This window comes from Nerophis ophidion, linkage group LG11 (assembly GCF_033978795.1).
Source record: "Nerophis ophidion isolate RoL-2023_Sa linkage group LG11, RoL_Noph_v1.0, whole genome shotgun sequence".
NCBI classification, from domain to species: Eukaryota; Metazoa; Chordata; class Actinopteri; order Syngnathiformes; family Syngnathidae; genus Nerophis; species Nerophis ophidion.
This window is the reverse complement of record NC_084621.1, coordinates 9,429,687-9,443,167: the sequence shown is the minus strand read 5'-3', so window position 1 is coordinate 9,443,167 and position 13,481 is coordinate 9,429,687. Positions and strand designations below refer to the sequence as shown.

The 13,481-nt window shown below is 38.5% G+C and overlaps 1 protein-coding gene across 1 annotated transcript in view; it reads left to right on the top strand.

Moving 5' to 3' along the window:
• The window catches only part of erfl1 (Ets2 repressor factor like 1), a 173,403-nt gene that overhangs the window by 120,467 nt on the left and 39,455 nt on the right, over positions 1-13,481 (top strand). The window contains exon 2 of the mRNA XM_061914693.1: positions 13,373-13,446. Coding sequence (XP_061770677.1) covers positions 13,386-13,446 — 61 coding nt within the window. The 5' untranslated portion in view covers positions 13,373-13,385. The remainder of the gene's footprint in view (positions 1-13,372; positions 13,447-13,481) is intronic.

Here is a 13,481-nt window from a genome sequence, read left to right as displayed (position 1 = left end):
AGCGAAGGCCGGACTTTTTATTCTGTCAGTAGGATAGGAGAGACTTTATTCATCCCACACTCAGGGAATTAGGTGGATGAAGTGCAGATACCAAAAAGTCAACAAAGCATTGAAAAACAGCGCGGAGCTGACATAAGCAGCTGACGATTCAGCGGCGCCGTTTCTACATACAGCTAAAAAGAGTCAAACGTAGAGATGTCCAATAATGGCTTTTTTGCCAATATTGTCCAACTCTCAAGTACCTATTCCGATATCAACAGATATAAATATATATATATATACAGAGCCGGCCCAAGGCATAAATAAAAGGGTTAAACGGGTTGTACTTGTATAGCGCTTTTCTACCTTCAAGGTACTCAAAGCGCTTTGACACTACTTCCACATTTACCCATTCACACACACATTCACACACTGATGGAGGGAGCTGCCATGCAAGGCGCCAACCAGCACCCATCAGGAGCAAGGGTGAAGTGTCTTGCTCAGGACACAACGGACGTGACGAGGTTGGTACTAGGTGGGAATTGAACCAGGGACGCTCGGGTTGCGCTCAGCCACTCTTCCACTGAACTAAGCGCTTGCTTAGGGCCCCGCGGCCACCAGGGGGCCCCCAAATTAATTAACAAAAAATTCTTATTTTTTATATTTTGCATGTACGAGTCTGACTGATGATTTGTAAACGATCAAAGATATATTATTGTACAAAAACACAATTTACAACAGTAGTAACTTTATATTTGTTTACAAACCGTGATGTTACCTTGTTTCTGGTAACCCTGTTCATTATTTTATTTAAGTATTTGCTTGATATTTAGTTTAATTATGTTGTTTTTTGTACAATTTAATTTTTTCCTTTTTATATATATTTAAGTGATTTTAATGTTGCACTTTGTTGTTTTTCTTGCACTACGAATTATTTTTGCACAATGCTGTTTCAGGTTTTTGTTACCAAAAATGATAAAGTGAATCAGAATCAGCTTTATTGTCCAGTTATGTTTAACACACATGGAATTTAACTTCAGTAGACTTCGCTCTCTTTGTACAAAGTAAACATTAAATATGAACAATTAACTAAGAATATAAACTAGTAATTAAAGACTAATATGTACAAGACTGATGAGACTTTTATTGTAAATACAAAGTTTTATCACTTGGACTGTTCAAGCCCAGGCCACTCTTGTAGCTGAATGTTTTCTACATTTTAAGATTCGGAACCATATGTGGCACTCTGGACATTATTGGTTCATTCATTGGTATTTATGTTCTTAAAAGGGGAACATTATCAGCAAACCTATGTAAGCGTCAATATATACCTTGATGGTGCAGAAAAAAGACCATGTATTTTTTTAACCGATTTCCGAACTCTAAATGGGTGAATTTTGGCAAATTAAACGCCTTTCTGTTTATCGGTCTTGTAGTGATGACGTCAGAACGTGACGTCGCCGAGGTAACACACCCACCATTTTCAACACATTACAAACACCGGGTCTCAGCTCTGTTATCTTCCGTTTTTTGGACTATTTTTTGCAACCTTGGAGACATCATGCCTCGTGGGTGTGTTGTCGGAGGGTGTAACAACACTAACAGGGAGGGATTCAAGTTGCACCACTGGCAAGAAATCTGCCGCCAGACCCCATTAAATGTACCAAGGTGTCCGCACATTTGACCGGCGATGCTAAGACAGACATGGCACAGAGATGTATGGATAACCTGCAGATGCATTTGCAACCATTAAGTAAACAAAATCACAAAGGTGAGTTTTGTTGATGTTGTTGACTTATGTGCTAATCAGACATATTTGGTCGCAGCATGACTGCCAGCTAATCGATGCTGACATGCTACGCTAATCGATGCTAACTTGCTATTTACGCTAGCTGTATGTACATTTGAAACTAGATACCCACATTTAATGCGAAACAAACACTTACCAATCGACGGATTTAAGTGGGGTTTTTTTGTGGGTTCTTCCGAGGATGTTGTAGTCGTAATGATTTGTGCAGTCCTTTGAGACATTTGTGATTTGGGGCTATATAAATAAACATTGATTGATTAAGTTGCTCCAGTGTCACAAGATGCGAAAGTCCTGATCGTTTGGTCCGCACATTTTACCGGCGATGCTAATAAGGCAGCCATGCTATGGGCCACTTCATTAGGTACACCCACACTATGGCCGAATAGCGTCATTAGCTATTCGCTCAATAGCTTCAATTTCTTCTTCAATTTCGTTTCCTCTATCTGCCGCCATCTGTTTCAATACATGCGTAATCTGTTGAATCGCTTAAGTCGCTGAAATCCGAGTTTGAATCCGAGCTAATGTCGCTATATCGTGCTGTGGTAACCGCCATGTTGTTTGTATTGGCAGCACTGTGTGACGTCACAGGGAAATGGATAGTGGTTTCGAAGATAGCGAAAATAAGGCACTTTAAAGCTTTATTTAGGGATATTCCGGGTCCGGTAAAATTTTGAAAAAAACTTCAAAAAATTCAACAAGCCACCGGGAACTGATTTTTATTGTTTTTAACCCTTTTGAAATTGTGATAATGTTCCCCTTTAAAGCAGTGGTTCTCAACCTTTTGTCAGTGATGTACCCCCTGTGAACATTTTATTTTTAATTGAAGTACCCCCGAATCAGAGCAAAGCATTTTTGGTTGGAAAAAAGAGATAAAGAAGTAAAATACAGCACTATGTCATCAGTTTCTGATTTATTAAATTGTAGTGTCTTTGTAGTGGTCTTTCTTGAACTATTTGGAAAAAAAGATATAAAAATAAGTAAAAACTTGTTGAGAAATAAACGAGTGATCCAATTACGAATAAAGATTTTTACACATGTGAAGTGAATTATATTTATATAGCGCTTTTTCTCTGGTGACTCAAAGTGCTTTACATAGTGAACCCAATATTTAATTTTTAAATTTGAACCGGTATGGGTGGCACTGGTGGGTAAAGTGTCTTGCCCAAGGACACAACGGCAGTTACTAGGATGGCAGAAGTGGGGATTGAACCTGCAACCCTCAAGTTGCTGGCACGGCCACTCTACCAACCGAGCTATACCGCCCCACATAGAAGTAATCATAAACTTAAAGTGAAGTGAAGTGAATTATATTTATATAGCGCTTTTCTCTAGTGACTCAAAGCGCTTTACATAGTGAAACCCAATATCTAAGTTACATTTAAAGCAGTGTGGGTGGCACTGGGAGCAGGTGGGTAAAGTGTCTTGCCCAAGGACACAACAGCAGTGACTAGGATGGCGGAAGCGGGAATCGAACCCGCAACCCTCAAGTTGCTGGCACGGCCGCTCTATCAACCGAGCCCTCTTTGGGGATTGTAATAGAGATCCATGAACTTAATTATAAACATTTCTTCAAAAAAAAAAGAAATATTTAACACCAATATTTAATCTAAAAAATCTAGCTGTCAACACTGAATATTGCATTGTTGTGTTTCTTTTCACAGTTTATGAACTGACATTCATATTTTGTTGAAGTATTATTCAATAAATATATTTATAAAGGATTTTTGAAGTGTTGCTATTTTTAGAATATTTTTTTAAAAATCTCACGTACCCTTTGGCATACCTTCAAGTACCCCCAGGGGTACACGTACCCCCATTTGAGAACCACTGCATTAAACAATTTTACAAGGTTTTCAAAAATCAATCAACTCAGGTTTTTTATGATCCGTGGTCCGGATCATGTTTTTGTTATGTTCTATTCGCATTTGGACTCTTTTAGTTCCTGTTTGACACCTTGCTGGTTTTGGTTGCCATGGTTGCATATTAGTGTTCGGGACACTCACCTGGCTTTAATCATGGGGGACATTATTTAAGCCTGCGTTTTTGAGTCTGTCGGCCTGGCGTCATTGTTTGTATCGTGACAAAGTTACGGAAGAAAATGCCAACATGGCACTGCCATATTTATTATTGAAGTCACAAAGTGCGTTATTTTTTTTAGCATGCCTCAAAACAGCAGCTTGGAATTTGGGACATGCTCTCCCTGAAAGAGCATTAGGGGGCTGATGTGGGACCGAGGGGGTGTATATATTGCAGCGTCCCGAAAGAGTTAGTGCTGCAACGGGTTATGGGTATTTGTTCTGTTGTGTTTATGTTGTGTTACGGTACGGATGTTCTCCCAAAATGTGTTTGTCATTCTTGTTTGGTGTGGGTTCACAGTGTGGCGCATATTTCTAACATTGTTAAAGTTGTTCTTACGGCCTACTCTCAGTGTGACCTGTATGGTTTGCATTCACTTGTGTGTGTGAAAAGCCGTAGATATAATGTGCCTTGAAGGTTTATACCACTCCGTACAGCGACGTTTTAAAAAGTCATAATTTTTACTTTTTGAAACCGATACGGATAAATTCCGATATTACATTTTAAAGGCATTTATCGGCCGATAATATCGGACATCTCTAGTAAAACACAAGAAGAACACAAGAAAATGAACAGTAAATAACACACATTGAGCACATATGATTGCACCATGCACTGGGAGACAACAAAACAAAACAAAACACAATTTCAACACCCACACTAGGGATGTCCCGATACCAGTATGTTGTTACCGGGACCGAAATATACTTGGATACTTTTAAATAAAGGGCACCACAAAAAACACCTTTTTTGTTGTGGTCTCACTTGCTTACCCGTACTTTTATTGAGCAGGCCTCAACCTGCAGTCCACGGATATATTTTTTTGTGTGACTGCCATCTGCTGGTCACACTCATGGTAATGTCCCACAACCAGAATTACCGGTAATAGATATAACCTGGCGCACCGGGCCATAAGGCGCTAGTGTTGTCCCGATACCAATATTTTAGTACTGGTACCGGGACCAACATGTATCTTGACACTTTTCGGTATTTTTCTAAATAAAGGGCAACACAAAAAATGGCATTATGGGCTTTATTTGAACAAAAAATCTTAGGGTACATTGAACATATGTTTCTTATTGCAAGTTAGTCCTTAAATAAAATAGTGAACATACAAGACATCTTGTCTTTTATTAGTAAGTAAGCAAACAAAGGCTCCTATTATTTTGTCAACAATATTAAGGACAAGCGGTAGAAAATGAATTATTAATCCACTTGTTTATTTATTGTTAATATCTGCTTACTTTATATTTTAACATGTTCTATCTACACTTCTGTTCAAATGTAATAATCACTTATTCTTCTGTTGTTTGATACTTTTGGATGATACCACAAATTTAGGTATCAATCCGATACCAAGTCGTTACAGAATCATACATTGGTCATTTTCAATGTCCTCATGTGTCCAGGGACATATTCCTGACTTTATAAACATAACATACATTTTTTTAAATGAAAAAAAGATATTGTAATCATAGTAGTATCGACTATATACGCTCCTGTACTTGGTATCATTACAGTGGATGTCAGGTGTAGATCCGCCCGTGGCGTTTGTTTACATTCAGGAGCAATATCTTTTGTTAGCGGTGACGCCGGTGAGCTATTGTATCCTCCTACGGTGTGTAGTGAATAGAGATGCGCGGATAGGCAATTATATCATCCGCAACCGCATCACTAAAGTCGTCATCCACCCGCCATCCACCCGCCATCCACCCGAACCAACATTTTACCAGAACCGCAACCGCCCGCCACTCGCCCATTGTTATATATCCGGAGTCGGCGACCTTTACCACTAAAAGAGCTAGTTTGACTAATGTCACAAAGTAAAGAAGGTAATGGGAGCCGCCTACGTTCTCGCGAATATCCGATGGTGCTCATTCTGATAACGGGAATTAGGGCGTGCTGTGAAGCCATTGCCTTTGACACCTTCAACAACATGTACGAACCGATTGCCACTCCAGCAACATGTTCCGCAGATACACGTACAAGATTGAAGGGCATACTGGGTGATACAGAGTACACTAATGGTTGTGATATAAACAATTTTAACACTCTTACTAATATGTGCCACGCTGTGAAGCCACACCAAACAAGAATGACAAACACATTTCGGGAGAACATCCTCACAGTAACACAACATAAACGCATCACAACAAATACCCAGAATCCTTTGCATCCATGACTATTCCTGAATATACTTTACACCCCCGCGTCCCCAACCCCGCCCACCTTACCGACCCACATTTTCCATTTTAGATAAATCTCCAGGGAGCCACTAGGGCGGCGCTAAATCAATCAATCAATCAATGTTTACTTATATAGCCCTAAATCACTAGTGTCTCAAAGGGCTGCACAAACCACCACGACATCCTCGGTAGGCCCACATAAGGGCAAGGAAAACTCACACCCAGTGGGACGTCGGTGACAATGATGACTATGAGAACCTTGGAGAGGAGGAAAGCAATGGATGTCGAGCGGGTCTAACATGATACTGTGAAAGTTCAATCCACAATGGATCCAACACAGTCGCGAGAGTCCAGTCCAGAGCGGATCCAACACAGCAGCGAGAGTCCCGTTCACAGCGGAGCCAGCAGGAAACCATCCCAAGCGGAGGCGGATCAGCAGCGCAGAGATGTCCCCAGCCGATACACAGGCAAGCAGTACATGGCCACCGGATCGGACCGGACCCCCTCCACAAGGGAGAGTGGGACATAGAAGAAAAAGAAAAGAAACGGCAGATCAACTGGTCTAAAAAGGGGGTCTATTCAAAGGCTAGAGTATACAAATGAGTTTTAAGGTGAGACTTAAATGCTTCTACTGAGGTGGCATCTCGAACTGTTACAGAGCCACTAGTGGCAGAAATGTGTAAATAAGTCCACTCCTGAGGCTCCTTTTTCTTTGAAACTTTTGCATGCTGGCCCGGCGTGCTCAATCCTGCTCGGGTGAAGTGGGAAGATAAAATGGCGTCCCATCCCAAAGGTGACTCCAAAAAAAAAAAAAAAAAGGGACGGGGCCAGATAAAACACACATGATAAGATGAATGGTAAAAAAGAGACAACAAAAAGAGGAATAAAGGGGAGTGGCGTGGAAAGACCAAAGATAAAGAGAGAGAGTTTCTTGCATCCAAAGGCCAGGAGCGGGTGGAGAGATGGAGTCTCTGGAAAAAAAGAGAGAAGTGCCCGGAGTTAGCAATAATAATTTATACAAACACACCTTAATAATTCACGTTCCATTTCAATGCTGGAGGGAAAAATCCCAAATTCACAGAGCATAATTAAATAGAGGCAGAAGGAAGAGTGATGGAGAGGCCAGCATTAACCGTAGCAGGAGGAGAAGTGGAGCAGCAGGGCATCTTCTCCTCCTCCTCCTCCTCTTCTTCTTCACGGCTGCTTTGTAAAGCAAAGCCTTGATGAAAAGTGGCCGTGTGTCGACCGCACGAGCGTCCAGGGTCAGGCAGTCCTGGTCCTGCCGGCGCCCCCGGACGTCCAGTGTGTGAGCGCCATCGTTAGCAACGTGATTAGTCTCGCGTTCGTTTCAACAGGAGTGGAATTTAAACACGGGCTACTTTGTAATGGGAGTCGTTGGAATTCAACTCTTTATTTTGAAGTTCCCAGACTTTTGGACTAAATAAATGAAATTATTCTAATTTAAAAATAATAATGAAAGTTGCTTGAATGTATGCCCATACAAACTGTACATCATAGTAATTAGTAGTATCCACATTTTTTTTTTGTCATTTTATTATATTTTTTCTTACTTTTTTGTAATGTTTTTTTTGAGGGGTGCCAGGGCTGGCCTACACAAACTCAAAATCAGCTACATTTTAGGGTTTTATGGGGCTTGGTCATTTTCTGGAATGTGTCACTGCGAAAGTATGCACATTTTAAGTATCAATCAATCAATGTTTACTTATATAGCCCTAAATCACTAGTGTCTCAAAGGGCTGCACAAACCACCACGACATCCTCGGTAGGCCCACATAAGGGCAAGGAAAACTCACACCCAGTGGGACATTGGTGACAATAATGACCCAGTGGGACGTCGGTGACAATGATGACTATGAGAACCTTAGAGAGGAGGAAAGCAATGGATGTCGAGCGGGGTTTGTACAGAGCTCGGTTGGTAGAGTGGCCGTGCCAGCAACCTGAGGGTTGCAGGTTCGATTCCCGCTTCCGCCATCCTAGTCACTGCTGTTGTGTCCTTGGGCAAGACACTTTACCCACCTGCTCCCAGTGCCACCCACACTGGTTTAAATGTAACTTAGATATTGGGTATCACTATGTAAAGTGCTTTGAGTCACTAGAGAAAAGCGCTATATAAATATAATTCACTTCACTTCATCTAACATGATACTGTGAAAGTTCAATCCACAATGGATACAACACAGTCGCGAGAGTCCAGTCCAAAGAGGATCCAAGACACAGCAGCGAGAGTCCCGTTCACAGCGGAGCCAGCAGGAAACCATCCCAAGCGTAGGCGGACCAGCAGCGCAGAGATGTCCCCAGCCGATACACAGGCAAGCAGTACATGGCCAGCGGATCGGACCGGACCCCCTCCACACGGGAGAGTGGGACATAGAAGAAAAAGAAAAGAAACGGCAGATCAACTGGTCTAAAAAGGGAGTCTATTTAAAGGCTAGAGTATACAAATGAACGGTTGAATTAGAATGTGTATGTAAATAGATATATACAATCATTAATTATTTTTGGGGTGAAAACTGTGGACCTTTTCACTGTTTTATTATTTTATAAAAAAAATTCTGATTTATTTACATTTTTGGAAAATTTTTGGGGTGAAAAGTAAGGATCTTTTTATTATTTTTATTGTGTAGACCTACACAAACTCAAAATCAGCTACATTTTAGGGTTTTATGGGGCTTGGTCATTTTCTTGAATGCGTCACTGCGAAAGTATGCGCATTTTAAGTAAAATGAACTGTTAAATTAGTATGTGTATGTAGATAGATATTTAAAATCAATAATTTTTTGGGTGAAAACTATGGACCTTTTTACTGTTTTTTATTTTATTTAATTTTTCTGATTTATTTACATTTTTGTAAATTTTTTTGGGTGAAAAGTAATTACCTTTTTATTATTTTTATTGTGTAGACCTACACAAACTCAAAATCAGCTACATTTTAGGGTTTTATGGGGCTTGGTCATTTTCTGGAATGTGTCACTGCGAAAGTATGCGCATTTTAAGTAAAATGAACGGTTGAATTAGTATGTGTATGTAGATAGATATATACAATCATTAGTTAATTTTTTGGTGAAAACTGTGGACCTTTTCACTGTTTTATTATTTTATAAAAAAAATTCTGATTTATTTACATTTTTGTAAAATTTTTGGGGTGAAAAGTAAGGACCTTTTTATTATTTTTATTGTGTAGACCTACACAAACTCAAAATCAGCTACATTTTAGGGTTTTATGGGGCTTGGTCATTTTCTGGAATGTGTCACTGCGAAAGTATGCACATTTTAAGTAAAATAAACTGTTAAATTAGTATGTGTATGTAGATAGATATAAACAATCATTAATTAATTTTTGGTCAAAACTATGGACCTTTTTACAGTTTTTTTTATTATTATTTTTTTTTCTGATTTATTTACATTTTTGTACATGTTTTGGGGGTGAAAAGTAATTACCTTTTTATTATTTTTATTGTGTAGACCTACACAAACTCAAAATCAACTACATTTTAGGGTTTTATGGGGCTTGGTCATTTTCTGGAATGCGTCACTGCGAAAGTATGCGCATTTTAAGTAAAATAAACTGTTAAATTAGTATGTGTATGTAGATAGATATATACAATCATTAATTATTTTTGGGGTGAAAACTATGGACATTTTTACTGTTTTTTTATTTTATAAAAAAATTTCTGATTTATTTACATTTTTGTACATTTTTTGGGGGTGAAAAATAAGGACCTTTTTATTATTTTTATTGTGTAGACCTACACAAACTCAAAATCAGCTACATTTTAGGGTTTTATGGGGCTTGGTCATTTTCTGGAATGTGTCACTGTGAAAGTATGCGCATTTTAAGTAAAATGAACTGTTGAATTAGTATGTGTATGTAGATAGATATTTAAAATCAATAATTTTTTGGGTGAAAACTATGGACCTTTTTACTGTTTTTTATTTTATTAAATTTTTCTGATTTATTTACATTTTTGTAAATTTTTTTGGGTGAAAAGTAATTACCTTTTTATTATTTTTATTGTGTAGACCTACACAAACTCAAAATCAGCTACATTTTAGGGTTTTATGGGGCTTGGTCATTTTCTGGAATGTGTTACTGCGAAAGTATGCGCATTTTAAGTAAAATGAATGGTTGAATTAGTATGTGTATGTAGATAGATATTTAAAATCAATAATTTTTGGGGTGAAAACTATGGACCTTTTTACTGTTTTTTATTTTATTGAATTTTTCTGATTTATTTACATTTTTGTAAAAATTTTTGGGTGAAAAGTAATTACCTTTTTATTATTTTTATTGTGTAGACCTACACAAACTCAAAATCAGCTACATTTTAGGGTTTTATGGGGCTTGGTCATTTTCTGGAATGTGTCACTGCGAAAGTATGCACATTTTAAGTAAAATGAACGGTTGAATTAGTATGTGTATGTAGATAGATATATACAATCAATAATTAATTTTGGGGTGAAAACTATGGACCTTTTTACTGTTTTTTTATTTTATTAAATTTTTTCTGATTTATTTACATTTTTGTACATTTTTGGGGGGTGAAAAGTAAGGACCTTTTTATTATTTTTATTGTGTAGACCTACACAAACTCAAAATCAGCTACATTTAAGGGTTTGGTTTTGGAATTGGATTGCATTGTTATGGTATTGCTGTGTCGTGGCTTGTTGGATTGATTAAAAAAATAAATTAATTAAAAAAAATGGAAAAATTAAAAAAAAAATCGATTCTGAATCGCACAACAAAAACGATTCGATTTGTATTCGAATCGATTTTTTCCCACACCCCTAATATATATATATATATACATTTTTTGTATCATATTTTTAGGGTCCGTTTTTTTGTCATATTTTTTTGTCAAAACTACGCACCTAAACTACTGATTTGTACAGCAGTGCGAGTGCTACGTGTCCCCCAAAAAAATTTGGGCATAATTACACAAATATGAATAATGCTAATGCTTCAAGTCAGCAACATTTTAGGCATCGGGGCATTGCCAATTTTCCGGAGTCACCGTGAGTCACTCTGGGAGATTGCGGATTCAAATAAAATTTAGTAAATAACTAGTAGAAACTATTTTAATATTTTCAACATCCATGTATACATCTATATGTAAATATGTATGCATATACAGATATATGTATAGGCTACTGGTTGTACTTCCTGCGTCTGGGTTGAGAAAGAAGAAGGCTTCCCAGCGCATATACGTCGCAAGAAGTGTTCTGTCTCCTCAATTAGTTTCTGCTGGTACCCTATCTATATGTAACAACCACAGACACTTCAATAAAATCCCCTGAAGAGCAGAGAAACCTGTGAAACAGGCTTGTAGGGATGAAATAGCCTCTGTTTTTCCCTTTTTCCTGACCTAACGTATATATCAATCAATCAATCAATGTTTACTTATATAGCCCTAAATCACTAGTGTCTCAAAGGGCTGCACAAACCACAACACAAACCACTACGACATCCTCGGTAGGCCCACATAAGGGCAAGGAAAACTCACACCCAGTGGGACGTCGGTGACAATGATGACTATATATATATATATATATATATATATATATATATATATATATATATATATATATATATATATATATATATACTGTTGGATTTGGTTGTCTTTTTATTTCCTCGTCAGATTTTAGAACAGCTAAAGTGTGAACCTTTTACATAGACCTTGAATTTGGAATGTGTGAATGAAGACATAACATCCTGTTATCTCAACTGTCCAAGGTAGGGAGGAGAAGAAGAGGGGCGGGTGAGAGTGAGTGAGGAGGGAGAAACTGCCATTTTAGGATTAGATCAATTCGGACCGAGCTTTGAAATGTTGTATCTAGATTGATCTCCCAAAGCGCTTTGGTTATAAAATATCAAAATGAGTAACCTCTGTCTCTGATTGATTTAAAACCAGCTTATGTGTCATCAAACAATCTGGGGGCGTTGACCGAAGGAAGAACGGGTCAAAACGCAACAATATGTGTATGTGTAGGTGTGGGAAAAATCCCAAGACTACTTCATCTCTACAGAACTGTTTCATGAGGGGTTCCCTCAATCGTCAGATTTTTTATTTATTAATTTATTTTTTATATGTATATATAAATATTTATTTTTTATTTTTTTTTTTCATTCTTTTGTGAAAACTATGGACCTAAACTTCAATTTTTTTTTGCGATGCTAGCACAACACGGTTCCTTGCCAATTTTTTGTCCCGAATCTCTGTAGAATATCGCCATTTAAAAATTATTTTTGCACTTTTAAATTGAGTTTAATGTTGTTTGTTTTTGACCTTTTCCTATGAAATGCTGGGTTTTAGTCATAGAAAAAAATATACTTACTTAAATTTGTTTCAGTATGTTTTTTTCGTAAAAAAAAAAAAAAAAAGTATTTACACTTAGTTTAACTGTTTTGTTCGGAAACGTCTTGCTCAATCACTTTACTTTTTGATTAACGACCCTACTTGCCATTTGGAGGTACATTTATATTTGGAGGTAGGGACGGCGTGGCGCAGTGGAAGACTGGCCGTGCGCAACCCGAGGGTCCCTGGTTCAAATCCCACCTAGTACCAACCTCGTCACGTCCGTTGTGTCCTGAGCAAGACACTTCACCCTTGCTCCTGATGGGTGCTGGTTGGCGCCTTGCATGGCAGCTCCCTCCATCAGTGTGTGAATGTGTGTGTGAATGTGTAAATGTGGAAGTAGTGTCAAAGCGCTTTGAGTACCTTGAAGGTAGAAAAGCGCTATACAAGTACAACCTGTTTATTTATTTATTTATTTACATTTGCTTACAAGTTGCGAGCTACTTTTATTCAACATCCTTGTGAGTTAAACAGAAACTTTTCCACCCTTAAAGTCTTAAAAAAGTTCATTTCAGCATATTGAACAGTGCGTAATACGTGCTGCATAAACATTCGCTTTTTTTTTTGTGTGTACTGCCTTACGCAAGAATGCTTGAAAATTCTTCCTTATTAAATCAAATTAAACTTTAACGCGCTTTTTAAATGTATTCCTGCGGTTTGTGGACGCCTATGCATGTCCGGAGTGTTGCATCACGCCCGGCCTCAGGTGGCCAACGCGGGATTGCATCCTCAAACACCTGATCGCTACATAAAAAACATAACCTTGCCGTGTGTCGACGTCAATACCGAGTTCTCGTCCAAATCTTCAGCCTTCGCCTCCATTTTCGAGCCCTCCCCCCCAGGGAAGGATTTTCATCCAAGATCAAACTCTGCAATACTTTGCTGCAACTTGTGAGCGTCTTTTCACGGCCAAACTCATCATGTTTTTCATTTTTGCGTTGAAGGTGTTGCAGAGGCATGGACTGTAACTGCGTCAGCGATCTGCTGCTGCCCCCGGTGCCCGCCCTCTGGACGCCAGGTGAGGACCCCAAGTCTCACTTGGATGACTGACGA